Source organism: Anolis carolinensis, chromosome 3 (assembly GCF_035594765.1).
Source record: "Anolis carolinensis isolate JA03-04 chromosome 3, rAnoCar3.1.pri, whole genome shotgun sequence".
Lineage (NCBI taxonomy): Eukaryota > Metazoa > Chordata > Lepidosauria > Squamata > Dactyloidae > Anolis > Anolis carolinensis.
Window position 1 is genome coordinate 234,786,158 of NC_085843.1, and position 26,537 is coordinate 234,812,694.

General features: G+C 42.2%; 1 protein-coding gene across 2 annotated transcripts in view; it reads right to left on the reverse strand.

The window, feature by feature from the left end:
- Nucleotides 1-21,000, reverse strand: part of hpse2 (heparanase 2 (inactive)) — a 180,450-nt gene extending 159,450 nt beyond the window's left edge. For both annotated transcript variants that reach the window (XM_016992159.2, XM_003218456.4), the window contains exons 1-3: nucleotides 20,639-21,000; nucleotides 19,525-19,682; nucleotides 281-442 (exon numbers count right to left, since the gene is read on the reverse strand). In XM_016992159.2, the coding sequence (XP_016847648.2) occupies nucleotides 281-442; nucleotides 19,525-19,682; nucleotides 20,639-20,886 (568 nt within the window). In that variant the 5' untranslated portion in view covers nucleotides 20,887-21,000. The remainder of the gene's footprint in view (nucleotides 1-280; nucleotides 443-19,524; nucleotides 19,683-20,638) is intronic.
- Between the last annotated feature and the right edge of the window lie 5,537 nt (nucleotides 21,001-26,537).

The following is a 26,537-nucleotide window of genomic DNA, read 5'->3' on the forward strand; positions in this document are numbered from 1 at the left end:
GCTGAAACAAGAGTCTCACGGAGTCCCACTAGAAGTTGCCTTGCATCATGTTATGGGCTCCGTGCAACTCCGTTTTGGCAGCATGGAGGAACAGGGAAAAGACCGCATCTAATAAGGTCACAACTCTCATTAACCATTATTAAGAGCTACATACTCTTTCTTTGTTTTTAACATTTTCCCATGGCTCTGTAGCTGTTTATGGAATTTTCAAAGAGGGGAAATTCTGCAAATGGTTCAATGGATTAGCAATCCTGGGCTCAAGGTGGACATGCAGCCTTACCTGTTAGTGTGAGATTGGTATATGTGTTGGAAAACTGCTCCTTAAGGAGAACCAGGTGCATCTGAGCTGCCTTTTCCCTCTGAAGCTCCAACATGATATCTGGGTGCTGTGCGATCTTGCAGCCTTTCTGCTTATCCAAGGCAATATCACTGCGAATAATATCTGTGATAAGAAAAAATGAGAGAAGAAACAGCTTTCATTTTGCACAAAACAAGGAAAAACGTAAGCTAGAAGCTGACAACACTGTTGCTATATAAAATTTATTCCCATCTTCATTTTGGGCATTCATTTTTGGGGTGGGGCTGGGTATCCCTCCATACTGTTTTTCTTATTAACTTATGTCTCCAGTGCACAGTTTCTGCCTACCTTTACATGAAAAGGTTTGCCTCAATGGAATCAGCCCACACTTGTTTCACTAAACAAAACTTCACACACCATGGCTTGTTAAATCCATGGCAATGCATGTTTTTGCAAATTCACAGAATCATAGTTAGAAGAAATAGCAACAGCCAACTACTCTAATCCCGTGCTATGCAGAAATGTAGAGCTAAACCACTTCTACAAGATGGCCATCTATACCTAATACCATCAGTCACACTTTCAGAAGGTGGCATAAAAAGTTAACATGGCACTATAAAAATACCAATCAAATAACATTTTAGCCTCTCCAAAGACACATAAGTGAAAAAATTCTTCTAAATGAGGCACTAAGATCTTCAATTAAATTAGAATTTATTCAGAAACTTAACTCTTCTTTAAATTTGGGTTCAGTTAAGATTATTGTAGCTTTCTCGTTACAGAAAAGAATTGTTCCAATTAAGGAGTTAAATTAGTTCAGAAAAAAAATAATATTGCAATTTAGGGCGCTGTTGTGAATCCTGTATGCAATGCATTTGATTCTGCATAGAAACTGACTGCTCCCCACCCCTTAAATTTCACCGCTTTTTGTTGTTCTGTTAACAGATCTGTCTCACTATTTCAGTTAAAATTATATGTGTGAGTCTGTATATGTTAGGCTAGCATAGCATTTTGGACATCTGACAAAGTGTACTTTAGCACAGGGCTTCTTAAACCTTTCCCACTTGCGACCCCTTTCTGTCTGAGAAATGGTCCCAAGTATATAAAATAGATATTAAAATATCAAACATTTAATGATAATAAATTAATACTTGAATGGTTTGCTAAACAGGCTGATTTTCTTTTTCCTGAGTTCAGCTGAAGTTAGACTAGATGTCCAGACGTGCCTGACACTCCCGGGCAAATACTTAGTCAACCATCTTTCCCAAAACGAAAATTTGAAGGCAGTCACATCAAATGGCAGTAAATTCTGTCCAGATGGCAAAGGATTCTAAAAACAGATAAGATTCTGTACACAAGCATCAAACAACTGCTGAAACTAATCCCTATATAAAGCATGAACAATCACTATTAGGTACCAATTTTAGAAGCGTGCTTAACCTTGTTTTCCTGCTCCTGTAAGATTAATAACTTTGATGAAAAATAAAAGCATCAAAAGACCTCACAATTTTTTTTGTGGATAGGCAATTCCTAAGTTAAGGACAAGATAAGTTCTGTAGATATCTATCTTTGGATAGCATAGGGAAGGGTAAACACTCTGTGGTGTTTGCTTCGCTTCAGTGGAGATACATTTTCCCCCATGTTAACTCTTTCAGGAGTGAATTTTCCTTCCTAGGCATACATTTCTCTCAATTTTCTCAGCCCTATTAACAACTATCAGTCTTTTGTAAATTGGATGTTTGTAACTCGGGGACTGTATTTTGATTGGACTACAAATGTACCATCCTTTTCGAGATTTTGGATTTAATTATATTCTGCTGCATGGCTAGTACAGTTACTTCTGAATATTTCCTGGATTCAAAGATACCAAATTTTCCCACAACAAGGGAAACAAGGCAGCTTCCACACAGCTGAATAAAATCCCACATTTTCTGCTTTGAACTGGAATATATGGTAGTGTGGACTCAGATAACCCAGTTCAAAGCAGGTATTGTGGGATTTTCTGCCTTGATACTCGGGGTTATATGGCTGTGTGGAAGGGCCCAAAGAAGGAGTCAATGGGCTGCGATTTAAATTTTTGAGGTTTGTCCCTCCAGCAAAGTCCCCACGTGGCCAAGAAGGGGAGTGACTTCTGCTTGCATTAGGATCCCAAACCATCCTAATTGACAACAAAAGTAATATCTGAGACAAAATGTTGGCCTGTGACTTTAACATTGTCATTTTCCTTCTCCTGTATAATTTAAGAAACTCTAATATTTGCCTGATAAAGAAGCCAGTAAATCTTTGAAAGTTTAGATTTTGGTTGGACTTTGGTGAATGTTGCATTTTGCTAAATGTCCAACATCGCTTCCCGTGAATATGCTTATAAAGATAATAACAGGGCTCATATAAAATGTTAGGAGGATTCTGGTGTAATGTGCCTACTGGGCAATAGGCCTTCCTAGTATCCTTCCATGTAAGGATAACTTAAAAGACATATCGCAAGAGGTTAAAACTCTGAGCTGCTAACCTTGCTGACTGAAAGGTCGGCAGTCCAAATCCAGGGAGCGGGATGCGTCCCTGCTGTCAGCCCCAGCTTCTGCCAACCTAGCAGTTCAAAAACATGCAAATGTGAGTAGATCAATAGGTACCACTCTGATGGGAAGGTAAGGGCGCTTCATGCAGTCATGCCGCCCACATGACCTAGGAGGTGTCTATGGACAACACCGACTCTTCGGCTTAGAAAAGGAGATGAGCACCATCCTCCAAAGTCGAACACGACTAGACTTAATGTCAGGGGAAAACTTTTATACTTTTACTTTGATAATTGGGGAGGGGGTACTAACTAAGGCCTCCCAAAAAGTGAACTTCTTAAAGTCAATGGAGCAGATGGAGGCCGGAAGTGGATATAAAAACTGTTGACTGTTACAATTTAGGCCAATCGTTTTGGCTCACAGGCTCAAAATCATGTCACTCCTCACAAGAGACACACCTCATCTCCGTGAGGCCTACTGCAAAGAGAGCAACTAATCACTAGTTCGCCTGAGGTTGCTAGGCAACCGGCTTACTCCTCTCATTTCATCTTTCCCTCCCTATTACATCCTTAAATCCAAACAATAATTATTCTTATAGACCAAACATGGGCAAACTTGGGCCCTCCAGGTGTTTTGGACTTCAACTCCCACCATTCCTTAACAGCCTCAGGTCCCTTCCTTTTCCCCCTCAGCCGCTTAAGGAAAGGGCCTGAGGCTGTTAGGAATGGTGGGAGTTGAAGTCTAAAACACCTGGAGGGCCCAAGTTTGCCCATGCCTGTTATAGACAGAAGACTGTAACACTGTAAAGCAAAACACTCTGGCTTCTGTGTGTTCTGTCACAAAATAATTCCCCAATTCTCTCTTCTTGTGGCCTGATGTCTTCCTTCCTTTTTTCTCCTTTAAACCTGAAGCGGGGAAGGGGCAAAATAGAGCAGGATTAGTATTCAGTAGCTTCCATGTTGTTATATCATGGATGAGACACATCCCCATGAGGGTAATCTGTCAGCAGCTGAATGCTAACAATCAAGGAGGCCAAAACCAAAAGTGAATGGAGGGAGTCATCTTGCCCCCTTTCTTTCTACCACCAATTTTCTCTTTCCTTTTCTTCATTCCTTTTCATTTCTCCTTTCTTACATGAATTCTATAAATAATATATCCAGCATATCTATCTTGTTTGCTGTGTCATACAATGTTGTTGTTGTTGTTGTTGTTGTTATTTTATTATGACACAGCAAACAAGATAGATATGCTGGATTTCATATCACAAAATCACAAGTTGAACACTTCCCAAGTGTCTAGGACTGTGTGATGTATTTTTGGATGATTTTTATTTTTTTATTTATAAAATCAATTTATGATTTTATGATGATGATAATGATGATGATGATGATGATGATTATTATTATTATTATTATTATTATTATTTATACCCCACCACCATCTCCCACAGGGACTCGGGGCGGCTTAAAAATAGCACACAAAGATGCCATACATAAAATACATAATACAGTAGATTGCTTATCCAGTCTTCACTAATCCAACGTTCTGGATTATCCAACACAGTCCACCTCCCGCCCGGATCCACAGCTGTTTCTCTAGACAGCAAGGACTGAACTGTTTACAGATTTAACTTACGACAATGTTGTTACTTGTAAGTTCATTTTATGCAATTCTATCTTTATTTGTAGTCAATATTTTAGTAGTCAATGTTTTTGTACTCAATGTTTTCAATACATTGTGATGTTTTTTGTGCTAAATTCATAAATACAGTAATTATTATATAATGTTAGTGTGTATTGAACTGCTTTTTCTGTCGATTTGTTGTAAAACGTGATGTTTTGGTGCTTAACTTGTAAAATCATAATGTTTAATAGGCTTTTCCTTAATCCCTCCTTATTATCCAACATTTTCACTTATCTAACATTTTGCCAGCCCGTTTATGTTGGATAAGTGAGACTCTACTGTATTGTGGAAAACAGGATTATGAGTAGTCTACGAGCCTTGACTCACTGTTATTCTTGCATGCCTTCAAGCTGCTTTTGACCTATGGCAACCCTAAGAAAACTCTATACTGTATTAACATTTTCTTGGCAAGAGTTTTCAGAGACAGTTTGCTATTGCCTTCCTCTGTGAGGCTGCGACTTAGCCAAGGTCACCCAGGGGATTTCCATGGCTGAAAAGAGATTTTTAAAATCTTGCCTCCCTGAGTTTGAGTTCAACACTCAAACCATTTATAACACTCTTGTTCTTGACTCATAGCAATGCTAATACTATTACAAACATCCTGTTGTAAACAAAAAGGTCATCAACAGGACTTCTGGCTCTCTCATGTGTGTTAACTGACTTGGGAATTAACTTTCATGACCTTACATGGTCTTTGTTTTGAAGTTACAAATGACAAAGTAAACATTTTTTTAAAAAATAACAAGAACTGGGCATGATGAGGCAACAGTAGCTTGACACAAAAGACAAAAAGAGAAGACAGAATGTTAAACTGGGGGGCTTCTACACTATACTATAACTGGCATCGCTTTAACAGCCATGGCTCAATGCAACGGAATCCTGGGACTTGTAGAATGAAGTGCCAGCACTTTTTGACAGAGACTTCTAAAAACCTTGTGAAACTACAGGATTCTATAGCATTGTCCCTTGGGAGTTAAAGTGATGTCTAACTGCATTAATTCTACAATGTTAAAGCAACTTAGATAGGCAAAGGGTTTCAGAGACTATGGCCCGATAACAGTTCTGGTTTTTTTTCCCTCTCATGTGAGTAGTGACTTGAGAAACTGCAAGTCACTTCTGGTGTGAGAGAATTGGCCGTCTGCAAGGACGTTGCCCAGGGGACACCCGGATGTTTTTACCATTCTTGTGGGAGGCTTCAGTCATGTCCCCGCATGGAGCTGGAGCTGATAGAGGGAGCTCATTCGCACTCTCCCTGGGTTGGATTCGAACCAGCAACCTTCATGTCAACAACCCAAACTTCAAGTCATTAGTCCTGCTAGAACAAGGGTTTAACCCACTGTGCCACCAAGGGCTCCAACAGTACTGTTGATTTACTGTAATATGTTCATGAAAAACTCTCATTTACCAACCTTGTCCTTGTTTCATCATTTTGCTTTAGCCATGTAAAATATTAACCACTAAATTGGTCTTCCAGGATATCCATTTTTAAGGATATCATACAACTGAACACCACACGTTTACTTAGGAGTACATCTCACTGAGACAGCCAAGACATACTCCCATCTACAGAGAACTGCAACCTCAGATTCATATTGGGCATTTGTCCCAGACAAGAATTAAGGATTTTAACCTTGGTGGAAGCTCTTGAACTTGGTTGCTGTGTACCCCCTTGGATCATATGGAATTTATTGTGCTTGTTGATTCAGGAGGAAGATACACAACCATGCTGAATGCAGTCACTCATACAGCTGATTCACAGATGCAGTATGAAGGGAGCACACCCATGTGGCAGGTGGGTGAGCTGCGGCTGTTTGCAGGTCCAGACTTTAAATTACTAGAAAAATGAAGGAGCTAAGTGAGGGGTCCCTAAGGCCAGCGTGTGATGGAATGTAAAGCCCTTTGGAGACAGCACCTTGCTGTCTTAGCAGTTTTGTAATAATGTCCTTGAGATCTTCACAGTAAGTCACCAATCAATTCTGGAAATTCAATCCCCTTGATAGAAAAATGTATTCTCCACTCTCTCTACAGTGGGTTCAAAGTATCCCATGGAATTTTCCAGCTGAAAACACCCTTTGTACCAAGAGGAGAAATTCCAGTTGCAACCCCATACCATGTTCATCAACTTTCTCCAGACTAGTACCACAGGACAGAAAAACACTCAGTCAGCCTGAGACAGAAAGGAGTGTGAGTCTGCTCTCTCTAGGGGGTATGTCTTGCATTCCTTTGTTTGACTTACAGACCTGAGCAAACATTTCCCAGGAGTTAGAACACCCACTACATAGCAACAAGCAAAGATCAGTTTGAAGGGCTTTATTTAAAGTATTCCGACTAATACTGAATGAATTTCCAAAGAAACTTTAATGACACCTTCCGCTTTACTTTTTTAAAAGCCCTTTCCCTACTTATGGAAATAAGTGAGGCAGGGCAACACTGGAAAGTGAGATGTCCTGCAGGGATCAAACCCCCTGTCTCTTGGTCATCAGAAAAGAGCCAGTAAATGGAAAGCTGTAAAACTCTGAAAATAGCTAGTTAAAAAGGTCATGGCCATTAAAATGGCTTCTACAATTTCTCTCATCTCCCTGGCTAAGGTTTTTTTAAAGCATTCAGTGGCTGAAATAGCTGGGCCCTGGCAGAAAATCAGATAAGGTATGCATGGTACCCCCAAGGGGATTTATGCTAACTACCATAATGAGAGATTGCTAATTGGGTGGATTGGGGTAGGAAGATGTATTTCTTCTGGTACATGTATTTTTTCTGGACAAACTAAAAAGTACAGAAAACCGAATTAATAATGTACAATAAAACATTTTCTGCACAAAATCATTCAAATTTATCTTGCCCATAAAAATGCTGTTTATTTCCTATCCTCCTGTAGCCTTTTAAAAGACAGCAATGTTGACTCGTACTATGTTTCAGCTTCTTTGTGGATTTCTTCACTCTGCCATTTCTTTTGACATGCTAACAGAGCAGCTTCATACTAAAAATAATCCAGAGATAAGAACCCAAAATAGGCAGTGTTTGCCTAGTGAAGCCTTTGGAATTGTCTCAAGTGACTGGTGTGAAAGATGGCACTTGACCTTCTTTTAGGTCATAATGTAAGTGACTATATTTCTTCCTTTTTTCCTTTTGAATCACCTTAAAAGGATATACAATACAAAGACTATACATCAAACACTAGATCAGACTTCTATGTTCTCTCTTCCAAAGTCTGGGATTGCAACCCTATAGCTTCCAGCCAATAGTCAGAGTTGATGGGAGTTTTACACCAAAACATTAAGAGGACACCACAGTGGGGAAGGCTGGCATCTATGACTTTCATTCTTCCAGATATGCTGCAAAAATACTCACACGCATATATTGCACCAATTTCAGTAGGCCTTGCTCCCAATTATATATTCTTGGGACGGCAGCCAAAATGTGGGGTACAGCTTAGTATAAAACTAGAACAAACTATGTGCAAATGCAATACAGTAGAATCTCTACATAAAATGTCTTAACATAAGTATATTTTAACTTACAAATCCTCACTCCAAATGCAGATATTCCACTCCAGAGATCCACCCTAGTTCATCAGAGCCTCTGCCTAAACAGTGAGTGCTGTATGTTTTGCTTTAAGAAGAGAGAAAGGGCAAGAGGGTGAAGGAGAGAGAGACTGGAATTACAGTATGGAGAAAATGATGCTGTTTTGCCTTGCTGTACACTGGCCAACACACATTTTGCTTCCTGAAATGTGCTTCCTTGCCACAGTGGCTGGATGGAACCAAGCACTACCTATCTCTGAACATTTTATACATTATTTATTATTTATAAAGTACATCTTCTTATGTAAAAACACATAACAAAATTGGGGTGGATTGGGGGGGGGGGGTCGGAACAGATTAATAGCATTTTAATACATTTCAACTGCTTTGAGATAAGAATGTTTTGACTTAAGAACACAGTCACGGAACGACTTCAGGTCTTAAGGCAAGATATCACTGTACTACATAATATCAAGGATTGTGTTGTCAAAGGCTTTCATGGCCAGAATCACTGGGTTGCTGTGAGTTTTTTTGGGCTGTATGCAGGTAAAATGTTAGGAGAGAATATTGCTGTAACATGGCCATACAGCCCAAAAAACTCACAGCAACCCAATATCAAAGATTCATGTGAATATAAAGTAGAAAAGTGAAGGGGTGGAGAAATTGCTTCCCTTCTTCATCTCTCATTCTTGTTTTCCTCACTGCTAATATTTAGTTTTTTCATGGTTTCAGTTTTGCATGAATGGTTCCCTATTTGGGCCAGTTTCTTTGGACAGGAGGGTGTACACTATAGGTAAACACGTAAAGTAGAACACTTGCTAAGCCACCAAATGGAGTTGGAAATGTCTTTGATTAGACATATTTTCATACTGTGAAAATGTGTGCAAAGTGTAGAATTTTGTTCATTCATCCTTAGGAAGTAGCAAATTATTTCTTTCGTGTCAATAGCAGAAAAATGTTAAAAGTAATCGCACAAGCAATCATCATTAGAGGTTTTAATATCCCTACATTTAGCAAAGTGAGGCAGCCAAAAAAATTGAGGTGTTGTGAAAGAGTAGTATTAGCTATTTAATATTATTTTATTTTGAATGTTAGGTGACCGAGAGGTATTTGTCAGATTTCACATTCAAGTGCCAACACGAGTTGACCATTCTAGGATACTCCACACCTTGAATTTGTGGATAAAGTATTTGTTGTTGTCTTTCAGGTAACAAAAATCCCAGGACAGATTTCACTGCAGATTTCAGATCTTAGTTTTTTATCAGTTCTTTATTAGCAAGGCAGTGGGGAGAAGAGATATTAATATGTAAAAAGAAACATACTTGTTGTTTCCCAATCCAAATATGTAAAAATAGGGCATAACATGCCCTATTTTGGCATATGTTGCATTCAACATATGTATTCTGTATTGTGGAGAAACTAGCAGCTGGTATTTTATCTGGCAATGATTCCGACTAGCATGGTAATATGCAAAGGAAGATTCCACATAATACTGCAAGCCAGACCTCCTTGGGTTATGTGACTGAATTTTGTCAGAGCTTTGATTCAGAAACAATAGTTTGATGAGGCACATTCAAATATGGAGTTTGTTTCCAAAAGGTACCAACCCCACAAAAATTGAAGAATGGGTTATTGGTGGCATCACATTGTTGGCTAGGAGTATAATATTATGTACAGATCAAAACTATCAAATTGTATCAAATCACTTTGGTACAGGGCTTGGAAAATTTCATTTTATAGCAAAATAACGCATATCCTCAGCATGTTTATTTTTTAAATTCCTCTAAAATTTGTTCAGATGGATTTGGTACCTTTTGGAAACAAGCTCCACAAATAAACCATTCCTTATAGTTTGTTGATTTGCTTTTTCTACCACCAGAACTTCATTAAAGTCTGCATGTATATTTCTTGGGACTCCTTTATCAAAGTTTGTCACCAATGTGCCAGAGCATAAAGACTCTACATTTTAGATTTAACCCCCACCCCACCCCATTCTTCAGGAAATGGGTTTTGATTTCACATGAATTAGTACTCTCTTCCTGCTAGAGATGGGTGATGCTCCTAGGGCTGTGGCATAAAGGGTGGAGTCACCAGAACCAAAGCCAAGTCCATCTGTATGCTCTCCAGCCTTCTTCCTTACAAAGTTAAGTATACAGTGTTTCCCTCTGCTGGTTAGGAAGGTTATTGGAGCTTAGTGGACAGTGTTTATTCTTGTCCACAGCATAGTATATATCTGATATGTATCATTCAATGAACCATTTTCAAGGTGATTTACAAAAGCTTTAGATAAAATATCACTTTGAACTTGATTTGTCTCATTCTGTAAAGCCACCTGGAATATGCATGCTGAGCTGGAACTTGAAGGGACTGTATCCCAATGACAAACTGAAGGAAATTTCTGAGCCTCTCAACAGCTACTGAACGATAGAGGAAATACTACCAAGCTAGATAGGTTAGAAATGTGTATTTAGCTCAGAGCTGGCTCAGTAACACTCCCACCCCCTCCGCAAACACAGTTGCTAATGCCCTAATGACGATTATCATGGATAAAGATTTTTATAAAAGTTAGGAATCTAGTAATTTCATTGCTATACAATGTTCCTCATTTCTGGATAGGAAATGGGATTAGGGCTGCTCCATTGAAAACAGTTGCATTCATACAACCCGAGACATAGATTTACAGGAGACATATATCAACAGCTCGATAAAAATGGTATTTTTGTTTGTATACTTTTAATGCAAAATAAACTAGACATGAACTAATTGTGCCTTTCACTTCGGATCTCCCAAGCAGAACTTCAACCAGATTCAGATAGCAATATAGACCCTAATAAGCACAATCCACCACAGTGTTACAGAGTGAACTCATTTTGTGTGGTGGCACGTGCTACTGGCTTTAAAAATGGTTATAGCCTTGTTTACTTCCTATGGTCCAAGAAGCATATTCCTTACAAAATTAGTCTGCAAATGCTCATTAAAAGGCTACAGTAAATAAAAAAGTGAGAGAAATGCTGACAACTAGCTACTTTAAGTTATATATGCAGTCTGTTCCCAAATAATGAGAATGAATTAATTATTATTTTTTATTGAACCTACATGCAATTAAAGTTTATTCCCCTTCAGAATAGACTCCTTGTGATCGAATACCGTGATTCCAAGGTTGCTGCCACTCTTCATAGCAGTGAAGGAAGTCTTTGCCTGAGATGTTGTTCAAAGCCCTCATCACAGCTACCTGAATTTTTTCAACTGTCTCAAAATGATGAACTGAGGACAATGTGGCTCATGCAAAGGCTGAACAATTTCCAACCCATCATACAGCCCTGACTGGACTTTGTGTGATTTCTTTCCCCAAGCTCAAAACCCATCTCAAAGAACATTATTTTGGGACAGTTGAAAACATCCATGCAGCTGCAACAAGGGCTGTGAATAACATCTCAAATGAAGACTTCCTCCACTGCAATGAAGAATGGCAGCAATGCTGGGATCGCTGTATGTGATCATAGGGAGGCTATTATCAAGACAATGCGCTGTAATTGCATTTGTGATCAATTAAAAAATCTTTTAAATCATTCTCATTATTTTTGGGACAGACCACATATACTTAAAAGTCAAAAAGTGAATGCAATCTGGCAAATGTTAAAGCAACTTGTCTAGGACTACCCATCTGAATGTGTTTAGCCAATTGTTCAAATGAGGCTTGAACCAATTCCCTATATAAAATAGTTCCGAAGACTAACACACACATATAGTTGCGAGTACCACAGAAGTGTTCCTACCAATGTAAGAGTAGAGGGGAATACTTGTAAGATTGTCTCTGACGTGCATTGTATTTATAAATTTTTAAAAAATTACCATGTAGATAATTGTGATATCTTTCTGGATTAATCAGAAGTCTTAAAAATCTATTTAAACATTGCATACAGTGTTCCCTACTTCGCGGTTCACTTTTCGCGGATTCGCTGTTTCGTGGTTTTTCAATAAACTCTAAAAGGCTATTATAAATAATAAAAAATTACAATTTACAGCCTAAGGAAGGGAGGAAGGAGAAGCCAAAGGGAGAGAAAAGGAGCTGAAACGGCAACAGGAGGAGAAGGAGGTGGTTTATCAACACACGATTGGTTGATAAAGACTTCAAATAGTGTAGAACTACTAAAATAATGTATACATATTAAAATAAATATAGTGTCCCTACTTCGCGGATTTTCACTTATTGCGGGTGGTCCTGGAACCTAACTCCAGCAGTAAGTGAGGGAACACTGTATACATTCATATAAAGCAGGCTTTCAATTACAGCTTAGGGCCACACACAAAAAAGTAATTACATAGTAATAAAATGAAGGATCTACACTGGCAATGAGAAGTTTAATAAAATCATATCCTTCTTTCACTAAGAAGTTAATATACCAAAATCTGTGTGGCCATTTGTATGAACATCTTAAATTTAGTATTAGTTTTCTGCTGGGGTTATAACCAGATATTCCCAGATTTTATCTTGCCACACTTTAAGCAAAGCAGATCATTTATCTTTCCTTCTTGCAGTTACTTACTTTTACTCAATTTATGATAATGTGGTGAGATATTTACCAGAATAACAATGGGACAAAGGGTTCATATGATCCCCTCAAATTGACTTAAAGGGGCATGTGCAGCTATTTTAAATAGTCAAAACCTAAAGATGAACTACAAGACAACTATTACATCTAGATAAATCTTTAGAGATTTCCTTAGACGTATTCTCTAGCAAATATCACTATCAGAAACAATACACTGGGCTTGATAAATAGGATGATCTGGTAATACAAAGCAATTAATTATCCTGTAGTCATCTGCAGTGAGTGCCCAATTATATTTAATTTCTTCGAAGGACCATGTTTATCAATTAGCCCATCTTTCCTACTAGGCTTGGAGTGCTTTTTGCAAGATTAAGCCTGGTGTGCCGTCTAAATGGTCAAATATTGTTGAAAATAGAAATATCAGTGAACTGGTAACTACCTAAGTGAGGTACTTTTTGTTGGAAAAAATTAATTGTGTTTTCATCAGCATGCTTTTAGCTTTCTTAGTGTTTAGCTTGTTATATGCTACCTTGAATTTCATGTCAGAAGAAAGACTGGATGGATAGGACGGACGGACAGACAGACAGACAGACAGACAGACTGCTATAAAATGAAGGGGAACAGGAAGATATTCAAACACACTCAGAAGACGTTTTGTTGAAGCAGTAGCGGATTATGCTAGTTCTAAATCTCCTCATAACATGCATCTGCTGAAACTCATGGCATAATAACCCAATTCGTCACAAGGAAGGAAGCTCTGCCATCTAATGGTACACCATCATCACAAAACAGACAATAATCCCACCTCACTGGCATCACATTCTGAAATTACATATGTTGATGGAACATTTCATCTGCTTCCCATACTGTAACCTTAGACTCTTAACAGTACATTTCAATGAAATTAAATTAATGTGCTTAATTTTTACTTGAACTATAGTCCCAATTAAAAGTCTATAGTTAATTGTTTATCATTTGTTATATTTAAGAAAGAAAAAATGCAATTATCAATAAGAAAAAAATGGATGGGGAAACTTTTTATCATTCTGTGTACTAAAGACTCTTCACAAAAAGGTCTTGTTTGCAGTTTGTAGATGTACATAGAAGCCAGTCAGAAAGCTTGGCCTGTGGGCAGGAAAAAAACTCTCACCACACCTTTCTGATTTACACTGATCACTGATACACACCACATGTGTCCCCTCCCTCCTCCCCCCTTCCCTCCCCCCATTTGCAATGGTTCTGTTCCACATTTAAGTGATGAAAAGTTAAGACCTGTGGTTACAACTTCTATGAGAAACTTCATTTTGAAGGGCTGCTACATTTCAACTTTATTACCATGAGGAAAAATGAAGGAACAAAAAGCCACAGTCACTCAGCAGCAAAGAAACCTGGGCGAAGACATTTAATAAGTGTAAGTTCCCTGCCACAACTTGTTTAAATACTGACCTTTGGGCTGAGTGAATACTTATTTTTGCAAATGTTTAGTGTGAACCAACCACAGCTCTTGATTTAAGAAACTTTATGTTACAGATGAAATTTATCCTTTTAATTTTTTGAACAGTAGCAGCCTCAACAGAACGCTTTACAGTGGAGGAAGGAACATACAGAAGTATATGGGAAGAGAGAGAGGGACTTTAACGGGTAAAATTGAGATTGTGCCTTCAAAAAGAATTTCAGATTGTGTTACCCCTGCTGACTAAATTCTACACTTCAGAATGACTCTGACTGGGGAAGGGGAGCTCGGGAGATGGAAGTTTCTTTCCAGGCAGACAAGATATCCATGAGCAGCCCCTCTGCTGTTGATACACCCACTAGATTCTGTCTGGTATTAACTGGGTTCCTCACTAATGACTTATTGAAAAATCTTCAGCTAACAGCCTCCTAGGTCATGTTGCCAAAGAAAGGCTGAAGTTATGGTGTATGTGTGTGATGTTACTTTTCTTTGGAACTTGCGGACCAAAAGGTGCCAGGTTCAAATCCTGGGAGCGGAATGAGCACCCGCTGTTAGCCCCAGCTCCTGCCAACCTAGCAGTTCGAAAACATGCAAATGTGGGTAGATCAATAGGTACCGTTCCAGCGGGAAGGTAACAGTGCTCCATGCAGTTATGCTGGCCACATGACTTTAGAGGTGTCTACGGACAACGCTGGCTCTTCGGCTTAGAAATGGAGATGAGCACCAACCCCTAGAGTCGGTCATGACTGGACTTAACATCAGGGGAAAACCTTTACCTAAACCAGTGGTTCCCAAACGTATTTGGCCTACCACCCCCTTTCCAGAAAAAATATTACTCAGAGCACCCTGGATTTTTTTTAAATTTTAATCGCAATTAAACAGAAATATATATGTATTAATGCATATGGGAAATGCACCTTTAGTCATCACCACCCCCCGGATCACTGCAGCACCCACCAGGGGGCAGTAGCATCCACTTTGGGAATCACTGCTCTAAACCATAGATTAGGAGCCCCCGGTGGCGCAGTAGGTAAACCACTGAGCTGCTGAACTTGCTGACTGAAAGGTCAGTAGTTCAAATCCAAGGAGCAGGGGGAGCTCCCGCTATTTGTCTCAGCTTCTGCCAAACTAGCAGTTTGAAAACATGCAAGTGTGAATAGATCAATAGGTACTGCTCCTGCGGGAAGGTAACAGCGCTCCATGCAGTCATGCTGGCCACATGACCTTGGAGGTGTCTATGGACAATGGCAGCTCTTTGGCTTAGAAATGGAGATGAGCACCAACCCCTAGAATCGGACATGACTAGCAAAGGAAAACTTTTACCTTTGCTAAACCACACTACTGAAGACTGAAAGTATGATTGACAATTGTTGTTGAACTGCACCTCCCAGCATGCATCACAATTGGCTATGCTGACCAGGGCTGCTGGGAGCTGATGTTCAACAATATCTAAGGGGCCACACAACTCCCATTCTATACTACAGTGAAGTATCTCTTGACATGATTATCTGTCTTAACATGTATGAAATAACAATGGCATTCTCTTTTCATATTCATTTATGGTTCCCATTTCATTCATGCTAAAGGCCACACCATCCACAATGAGCGTATACATTTTTATACAAGTCAACATGGCTAACTTTGATGGATTGCATAGGATTGCAGCCTTATGCAGAGCAGATACGGTATGGAGGTTTTATACAGAAGTGCTTCTTCATAGACATGAAGTGTGAAACTAAGAATTTTCTTTATTCTTTTGCATTCAGAGTGTGGTGAAAGCCTTGGAGGCTTTTAAACAGAGACCAGATGGCCATCCGTTGAGGGTGCTTTGATTGTGCTTTTCCTGCATGGCACGGGGTTGGATTAGATGGCCCATGTGGTCTCTTCCAGGTCTATTATTTTATGAGTTTATGATAATTAATCCACAGTAAATCTGCAGTATAACAAGAGCTGGTAAAGAAAATTGCCATACACCACACAGCCAATTTGGAGACTCTAAAATGTCCTGTTGCCCTCAAGTACAATGAATGAAATATTACCAAAACTTAATTAAGATGTAATTGGTTATCCCAATGAGCTTCTGTACAGTGATTGGAAAAGCAACATCTTGACATCAGGTACCAAAATAGTTTGATACGCCTCATGGCCATGGAGGTGACAGCCTTACCTTTTAGCTATTCATGCCTCCTAAATAACATCTACAAATAAAATGTAAATGCTGTGACCCCAGTGCTATCACTCTTCTTTGCCTGCATGCAATTTTATCATTACAACATAAACAAATCAGTTAGTTTAAAAAAAAATAGCATGTGTTTTGGACCTTTTGGTTGACCTAATAAATGCATCATGATAAAAAAAATTATCTCACATAATCCTTCTTTCCCATCCAGACCATCTATAAAGTAAGAATTATTATTATAATGAAACTGGGCAGGGAGCATTGCATAGTTTCTTGAAAGGATAATTCTCACTAATCATTCAGAAAAGTTATGGGATCTTGCATATTAAACTGGAGCAATTTTTGGAAGATACATCTGGTATCTTCTAAAGAGCATTCATATAATGTCTTCTCAAGAGTCCTTCTTACTAGGGCAGGATGACAAGACAATCCTAAAGTTATTCTCCCACAATCTATCAATATTGATTATGTCAAAATTGTTTCTTCTACCCAATAAAGCACAAACTCCTCAGTTCAGTGCCCAGAGTAGACTCAAGATGAATAAAAATCTTATTACCAATTACTGTTAATAGCAAGGCTCTTAATTCCAGATCAGTGAGCTTATATCAGCTATTACATTATCTCAGACAAATGTCCTTTTAAATGCACTTAACGTGACAATGTTGTTGTCCAAATATGTACAGGCTTTTGGCAAGGTTGGTCATTAATGGTATTCCTCAGCCAAGGAAACCGTTAGATAGTTTACATCAAAATTTTCAACAGACAGGAATTCCCTCTGATATGGAATGACTCAGATTTAATTATGTAATCAACAGGATTAATTTCTGATAACTGTAAAGACTTAAATGTTTATGAAATATGTCGTTCCTTCTCTATAGCCGTGTAGGGAGAAAATTTCCCAGTCAACGCTTCTCTGCTCCTGTTGTGCATTTCTCCTACTATATCACCAGTCTCAAGTACAGAATGATTTTGAGAAGTTCCCTTTCTCCTGCAATTACTTCTGAACTCTACTGTAAGGACCAGCTACAGCAGATCCATTGAGTCATTTGAATATATGTATTGATTTACACATCCCTCCCATGGGTCTACTCTAGTTGGGAGTAACATTAAAATGTTGTCCCTGGTTTATATTCAAGAGAAGGCTGTGAAAATGTTGGATGAGGGAGTATCATGATACAAGCAGGAGAGTAATGGAGTCCTGTTAAGGAAATCATTGTACAAACTGAAGCACTAACTATACATCAGGGAAACAGGCAGAGGAACATCTGCATTTCTCCCCTTGTTTCCAGTCTAGCTAGCCTAGATAGGCGATGATGATTGTATGATGGGAGTTCTCATCTAACACATCCAGTGGGTGACTGGAATGGTTGAAGGCTAGGACTCTTGAAACCAGAGTTCAAATAACTGCTCAGGCGTGGAAACCCATTGTATGACCAAATTGCACCCTCTCAGCCTTAAAGAAAGACAACGCCTTGTTGAATGTCTGAATTGATTTGAAGTCACATAACAACAACTTTCTTAATACGTAAAATCCTATCCCGTGCAATGGACTGCGTTCCTGGAAAACTAGGAATGCCATTGACTTCTTTTGTGTTTAAAACATCACAAACATATATCTCTTTGGTTCTGAATGAAAAAACCCTCAAAGACTAAGATTTAGAGACAGCAAAGATAAGTCAAAAGTGCTCAGACCAATTAAAATGTGCTATTCAAAAAATGCCTAAAATATTATAATTTTAATTTCAACTCTGTTCTATTATACGAGATATTTTGTGCATGTGATGTAATTGAGTCTAAGGTGAAATGACAGTAATCCAATAGATAAATTTGCCCAAAGGGTAGATTTTGGGATGTCCTGTCATTACTATGCCAGATCTAGCTTTGTGACTTCATAAGTTTTATGTGTATGGATTTTTAAAAAACTGTTAAATGTAGCTATGTATATATGTGTGTATGCTTTGCGTAATTACAGTCTAAATAAAAGTAACTATTCAACCACTCTTTCTAATTTGTTCCTGGATGAGTTTGTATTTCTTTTTATCCCCCCCTTAGCTGAACACAAGAACTAGCTACCCAAAAAAGCATAAAACTGCCATATAATGATGGCAGCTAACTGAAGAGAGGACTTAAAATTACTAATAAATGCTTTAGCCATAATGATAGCTTAAAAACTAAACTTTCCTAATTTCAGGCAGTTATGGATACACCGAAGGATATGGCAGCCTCTACCATGAAGCAGGCATGTCTGGTTACTGTAGAGGCAGAATGTAGGACTAAAGTGGGCACTGGGAGCTATTCAACAAAGTCACCTTTCCTTCTTTTTTGTGTCACCTTCTTGGCTGCCCTTCCATGTAGCCCTAACCCTCTAACACAGGGGCAAAAAGACAGTTTCCAAAAAAAACCCAGCCTATTTTCCCTATCTTGCAACACAGACTCACACAAAAAAAATTGATGTATGCTTGACAACCAGTCTCAACATGCTTCTTACCCACATATATCTTTCTGCCGCCCCCCCCCCCCAAGTATTCTATCAGTGATAACGCACACATTCAGAATAAGTCCCAGTTTATTGGATAGCATAGGGAAGGGTTAACATCCCTGTGGTATTTGTTTTGCTATGTGTACCCCTGTTCAGAAGATTTCACCTCAATGTGTTGTCGAAGGCTTCATGGCCAGGGCTGTACAGCCATGTTCCAAAATGATTCTCTCCTGACGTTTTGTCCACATCTATGGCAGGCATCCTCAGAGGTTGTGAGATATATTGGAAACTAGGCTAGTGAGGTTTGTATATCTGTGGAAGGTCCAGGGTGAGAGAAATAACTCTTGTCTGCAAGGTTTTTCAATGCTAATCAAGGTGATTAATTACAACATTTGTACTTGCCTCCAACAGACAAGAGTTCTTTCTCCCACCTTGGACCTTCCACGGATATATAAACCCCACTTGCCTAGTTTCGAATATACCTCACAGCCTCTGAGGATGCCTGCCATAGATGTGGGCATCGGTGCCATTCTGCTGAAAATAGTGGGAGGGGAGTCACGTATGTGATGCAGACGTGCCCTTTGTCACTTGCGGGGACTCTGCCAATGGGAGAGGGACAGGAGCCCAAGGTTCGCACCTATCTCTCCTCCGGGGATTGGGATCCTTGGCTGGGAGAGAAGCCCCCGCCTTCCCTTCTCTTCCCTTCCCTTCCTTTCCTTTCCCCGCCAAAGCCCGCTGCCCTCCTCTCGGCCGGAGGTCCCAGCCGGGCTCCCTTTGTAATTCGACCCGAGGCGCGTCCCCCGCTCCCCCGCCCTGTCCCTCGGAGTCCCGCTCCGCGCGCTCACCGTCCTCGTAGTTCTTGAGGTAGTAGTCGGGGCCGGGTCCGCCGCGGCTCTTGGCCGGGTTCTTCACGTTCTGGAACTGGAGGAAGTCGGTCCTCTTGCCGGCGAAGCGGAGGAAGGCGGGCGCCAGGCCCCGGGCCAAGGTCACCAGGCGGCGGGAGCTGCGCGGAGAGAGAGAGAGAGAGAGAGAGGGAGGGAGGAAGGGACGGCGGAGGAGTTAGGGATGGATGGATGGAAGAAAGAGAAGGAACGAAGAAAGAAAGGGAGGAAGAGGGGGGGAAGGGAAGGAATTGAAGTAAAGGAGGAAGGGAGGGAGGAAAGAAGGGAAGAAATAGGGGAAGTAGTGAGGAAGGAAGGAGGAAAGGGAGGAAGAAAGGAAGAAAAGAGGAAGGAAGGGAGGAAAGAAGGAAGAGAAGGAAAGATGGGAGGGAGAAAAGAAGGGAGGAAAGAAGGAAGGGAGGGAGGAAGAAGGAAGGGAGGGAGGAAAGAAGGGAGGGAGGGAGAAAAGAAGGGGAAAGGAAGGAAGGAAAGAGGAAGGATGGGAGGAAGAAGGAAGGAAGTGAGGAAAGAAGGAAGGAAAGAGGAAGGAAGGGAGGAAGAAGGAAGGAAGGAAGGAAAGAAGGAGGGAAGTGAGGAAAGAAGAGAGGAAAGAGGAAGGGAAGAAGGAAGGGAAGGAAGGAATTTAGGATGGAATCAGGAAGGAAGAAGGAAGATGTGGGCGAAACGTCAGGAGAGAATACTTCTGGAACATGGCCATACAGCCCGGAAAACATACAACAACCCTGAAAGAAGGAAGGAAGGAAAGGAGGAAGGAGGGAAGGATGAAGGAAGGAAGGAATTTGGAAAGGCAGAGGAAGGAATCAGGAAGGAAGGAAGGAAAGCAAGAAGGGAGAGAGAGAGGGAGGAGGGAGGGAGGGAGGCTCCTGTGCCCACCGAGCCGGAAGCTTCCATTGAAGGGGCTCCCCCACCACCACCACCACCACCATCTCCATCCCGGGGTCCGAGGGGCGAGGAGAGGATGCTGCAAGGCATCTTCTGCACCTGAGGTGAGGCCCCATCTCCTACCCCCCTACCCCTCTTGGCCTCGGCGCCTCCTCCTCCTCCTGCTGCTGCTCACCTGAGGAAGTCGAGCCAGCCGTCGTGCAGGACGGCGGGGTCGATCTGGAGCGAGAGGAAGCGCTCGCTGGTGACCCGGCGCGGGCTGCGGGGCCCGACGTCGAGGAGCACGAGGGTCCTTCCCGGGGCGGCGGCGGCGGCGGCGGGGGCGGGGGGTCGTCGGTGCGCGGCCTGCGAGGGCAAGGCGAGGTGGGCCAGCAGCGCCAAGAGGGCCAGGGCGCCGGGAGGGGCAGCGCCGGGGCAGGGCATGCTGGGCCCAGGCCGCAGAGCAACTCCCTCACCGCGCCCAGCCCCTCACCGGACGCTCATGGTCCGGAGTGGGGCGCGTGGGGGCGCGCGGCCTTTTTCTCCCTCCCTCCCTCCTTCCCTCCCCTCCCCTTCCCCTCGCCCTCCCTCCCTCCCTCCCTCCCGCCAAGGCTTCGGGGCTGCGGGGGAAAGAGGGGGGGAGGGAAGCAGGGAGGGAGGGATGGAGGGAGGGATGGAGCGCACGCCCCTGGCCAGCCTTCCCCGGGGCCCGGGCCAAGACGTTCACCAGCGCCGCCTCCGGAAGAGACGCCCGAGGACACCTCCGCTCCCACCGAGGCAAAGGGGAGCCCCTCTCCCGGGGAGACCGCCGTGGGGCCGGCGGGGCTTGTCAATGAAGAAGGGACACACGGAAACACCGGCGGCGTATCTCTGTGCAAAGGAAGGTGACAGGCCCTGCGAAGGCGGCGCAAGAGGAGCCCCGACGATGGAGAAGGAGGCGCGCCTGGACCCCCGAGAGCAGCCTGGCCTTCCCTTCCTCTTTCTCCGGCGAGGACGATCCCCGGGAGATGACGTGTCCCGCCGGTAAGTCAGTCCCCTTTCTTCCCTCTCCGTGGCACCGTTTTGATGCCCGTCCTTTGGAGACATTTCTCCTAAATTCAGGGCTATTTCCTCCCTTGAACAGAAGATGCTCCCTTTTCTATGGCTGGGTTGGCCTTTCCTACGCTCTTGAAATATTATAAATGTAAACAAAGCACTCAGGGTTCCGTCCTGGGCCTGGTTCTGTTCAATATCTTTATTGACGCCATAGATGAAGGGTTAGAAGGCTCGATCATCACGTTTGCAGACTACACCAAATTGGGAACGATAGCCAACACTCCAGAAGACAAGAGCAGAATTCAAAACGATCTTCACGGATTAGAGCAGTGGTCCTCTCTCTTTTTATGGTTTTATTTTTAAAAATCAAACAGATAACAATGCATTACAGTACAAACTTTGACATTCTGTAAATCAGTATAGATGACTATTTACAGTTTTTGTGACTAAGTTACATATTTAGTTTGTACTTCAATATAGACCAATTAATTTCCCCCTAAATCCCCCCTCCCTCCCCTCCCCTCTTCCCACTCCCCACCCCCATCTGGGTCAGCTTGTTTAAATACATTGATTTAATTGTTTGGATGAATCAGGCCATCCAGAGCAGTGGTTCTCAACCTGTGGGTCCCCAGGGGTTTTGGCCTTCAACTCCCAGAAATCCCAGCCAGTTTACCAGCTGTTGGGATTTCTGGGAGTTGAAGGCCAAAACATCTGGGGACTCACAGGTTGAGAACCACTGGATTGGAAAGATGATTGGCAGAAACGAACACAATAAAGTTCAACAGGGACAAATGCAAGATACTCCACTTAGGCAGAAAAAAATGAACTGCAAAGATACAGACGCCTGGCTCTACAGCAGTACGTGTGAAAAAGATCTTGGAGTCCTTGTAGACAACAAGTTAAACATGAGCCAACAATGTGATGCTACAGCTAAAAATACTAATGAGGTTTTGGCCTGTATAAATAGGAGTCCAGGGCAGTCATGCTACCCCTCTATTCTGCCTTGGTCAGACCACACCTGGGATCACACAATGTCCATTCTGGGCACCGCAATTGAAGGGAGATGTTGACAAGCTGTAATGTGTCCAGAGGAGGGAGACTCAAATGATCAAGAGTCTGCAGAACAAGCCCTATGAGCAACGGTTTAAAGAGCTGGGCATGTTTAGCCTGCAGCAGAGAAGGCTGAAAAGAGACATGGTGAGGGCCATGTATAAATATGTGAAGGGAAGTCATAGAAAGGAGGGAGCAGGCTTGTTTTCTGGTGCCCTGGAGACTAGGACATGGAACAATGGTTTCAAACTACAGGAAAGGAGATTCCACCTGAATATTAGGAAAAACTTCCTCACTGTGAGAGCTTTTCATCAGTGGAACTCTTTGCCCCGGAGTGTGGTGAGGCTCTTACTTTGGAGGCTTTTAAGCAGATGGATGGCCATCTGTCGGGGTGCTTTGAATGTGAATGTGAATTTCCCGCTTCTTGGCAGGGGATTGGACTGGATGGCCAAGGAGATCTCTTCCAACTCTGTGATTCTATGATTCTATTATATTTCTCCAAACATCAGGGCTATTTCCTCCCTTGAACAGAAGATGCTCCCATTTCTATGACTGGGTTGTTACTCAAAACAGGCCTTTCCCACGCTCTTGAAATATTATAGATGTAAACAGAGGACTCCAGTGATGGAACTGGGAAATTGAAGAGTGTGAAGCCAGACCTCACGGGTGCGATTGCATTTCCTAAATCTGTTGTAATGTATCTTCAAGTGGATTGCTGTGAGTTTTCCTGGCTATATGGCCATGTGCCAGAAGACTTCTCTCCTGAGGTTTCGCCCACCTCTATGGCAGGCATCCTCAGAGGTTGTGAGGTCTGTTGGAAACTAGGAAAGTGGGGTTTATATCCCTGTGGAATAATGTCCAGGTTGGGAGAAATACCTCTTTGTCTGTTGGAGGCAAGTGTAAATGTGGCAAATGGCTAGCTTGATTAGCATTTAATGGTCTTGCAAATTCAAAGCCTGTGTTCTGAACACAGAAATGCTGGACCACTCTAACAGCCACTATGTCAGACTGCACAGAGAAGCCATTGCAATCCACAGGCATGTGGACAATTTCAACAGAAAGGGGGAATTCATGAACATGATCAAAATCTGGCTACCAGTAATAAAAAACCTCTAAAATCAGGACAGTAAATAAGAACAACACTGAAAACAGGGGAATTCCAAACATGAAACAATCAGAGCCAGCTAACACCTCCCAACAAAGGATTCCCTCAGGCAAGAAGCAGCCAGGCTTTGAATTTGCAAACCATTGAATACTAGTCAAGGCGGCCAATTGCAACATTCACAGTTGCCTCCAACAGTCAAGAGTTCTTTCTCCCACCCTGGACTTTCCACAGATATATAAACCCCACTTGCCTAGCTCCCAACAGACCTCACAACCTCTGAGGATGCCTGCCATAGACGTGGGCGAAACGTCAGGAGAGAATGCTTCTGGAACATGACCATACACCCGGAAAACTCACAGCAACCCAGTGATTCTGCCATGAAAGCCTTCGACAACATACCTTCAAATGATTTCTGATTTACGCAGATCCTATTCCGATATTTTCTCAATAAGACTTGTTTGGGGGGAGGGGGGCTGTCCTACCATTGCCTTCATCTGAGGCTGAGAGAGTGTGATTTGCCCAAGGCCACCCATTGGGTTTCATGGCTAGGATCGGAGCCCAGTTCCCTCATAGTCCTTCACTTCCAGCACTCAGACCGCTGTCCCACGGCTGACTACATTGCAAGGCGGTATGTGGGTGTGGGCTGCATTGTTTTCCTACTGAATGCGGCGGGGATTCGGTTCTTAATTGCCTCCTCAAGTCGACTTCTGTTTCGGGCGACCCTATGGATGAGAGGCCTGCCAAGTCCGCCTATCGTCTACTTCTGAATGAATAGGATTGAGCCGGAGGACTGAGGACAGAGTTGGAAAACAACTCCAGGGAAAAGCAGAGCCACTTCCATCCGAGGAAATAGTGACCTGTGAAAGTTTGCCTAGCTGTCTTCCTTCTCTCTCCTTCATCCCCTTTTAGCCAGTGCTTTGGGAACATAATATCCCAATGGCGGAAAGATCCGGAAAGTGTTGTCAAAGGCTTTCATGGCCGGGATCACAGGGTTGTTGTATGCTTTCCGGACTGTATGGCCATGTTCCAGAAGTATTCTCTCCTGACGTTTCGCCCACATCTATCGTAGGCATCCTCATCGGTTGTGAGGTATGGAGAAACTAAGCAAGGAAGGTTTATATATATCTGTGGAAAGTCCAGGGTGAGAGAAGAAATCTTGTCAGTTGGAGGCCAGTGTGAATGTTGTAGGATTCCTCTGCAAGCCCTGTCCTGAGTCGAGTGAACCCTTTCTTCAGAGCATCATAAAATCAATGTAGACGAGGCCTGGGCAAACTTGGGCCCTTCAGGTCTTTTGGACCCCAACTCCCACCATTCCTAACAGCCTCAGGTCCTTTCTTTTTCCCCCTAGGCGGTTTATATCTGTGAAAAATGCAGGGTGGGAGAAAGAACTCTTGTCTGTTTGAGGCAACTGTGAATGTTGCAATTGATCACCTTGATTAGCATTGAATAGCATTTCAGATTCAAAGCCTGGCTACTTCCTGCCTGGTTGAATCCTTTGTTGGGAAGCGTTAACTGGCCCTGATTATTTCTTGTCTTGAATTCTGCTGTTTTCAGAGTGTTGTTCTTTATTTACTGTCCTGATTTTAGAGTTTTTTTTTAAATACTGGTAGCCAGGTTTTGTTCATTTTCATGGTTTCCTCCTTTCTGAAAACGGGAATTCCAGACATGAAACAATCAGTGCCAGCTAACACCTTCCAACAAAGGATTCCCTCAGGCAGGAAGCAGCCAGGCTTTGAATCTGCAAGGCCATTCAGTGCTAATGGAGCTGGGAGTTTTAATATTTTATTTTTACTTTTAACAGTTTTTTCGGCATTTTAGGATGCTTTCAGTTGTTGATATTTTTGTTGTTAAGATAATTAGTTTGTGTTATATTGTGGAATGTGTCTTCAATGTATTGTCTGCAGAGGGTTTTTTTTCCGGCAATTGAATGTTTGCCTTACGCGTGGAAACCGCCCTGAGTCCCTTTGGGAAGATAGGGCGGTATACAAACGAAGATTATTATTATTATTATTGACACAATGACACAGTATGAAACAGCAAACGAGATATATCACAAAATCACAAGTCGAACACTTCCCAAGTGTTTAGGACTGTGTGATGTATCATCATCATCATCATCATTATCATTATTATTATTATTTGCAACATTCGCACTTACCTCCAACAGACAAGAGTTCTTCTTCCCACCCTGGACTTTCCACAGATATGTAAACCCCATTTGCGTAGTTTCCAACAGACCTCACAACCTCTGAGGATGCCTGCCATAGATGTGGACGAAACGTCAGGAGAGATTGCTTCTGGAACATTAGCTATACAGCCCGGAAAATTCACAGCAACCCAGTGATTCCAGCCATGGAAGCTTTCGACAACACAATGTTGTCGAAAGCTTCCACAATGAGAAGACTGAGGAGGTCCTGAACCCGGAAGGTTTCCAAATTATGGGGTTGAGGTGTGTGTGTGTTTACTGTCTGTTTGTGTGAGTGCAAACTCAAGATGTAATCCTATGAAGAGGTTTGTTTCCCGGTTAGATTTGGAAGAAAAGAGGCGAGGTTTCACTGAAAGGATTGAGGATGGGAGGAAATCGTCGTGGCCACTGATTGGAACCGAAGGGTGGCAAACTCAAGGGTGGCCTTTGACTTGTGTCCCTAAAACTACTCAGATAATATATGAGGTCTCGAAGGGAGCGGGTTCGTCCTGGCCCAAGGGCGGATAACTTGCGACGTGGTGGAAATCCTGGCGTCCCTCCTCTTTCAGGAGTATTTCTGCTCAAGCAGACCCTGCTTTCAAAAAAAAAATTCCTCTCCAAACTCACAACAGTAGCCCGTCGGGGTCATCTGGCCCAGAAGCCTGTCTTTGACAGTGTCCAGATGCAAATACCCCAGAAAGCTTTAAAGGGGTGTGTGTG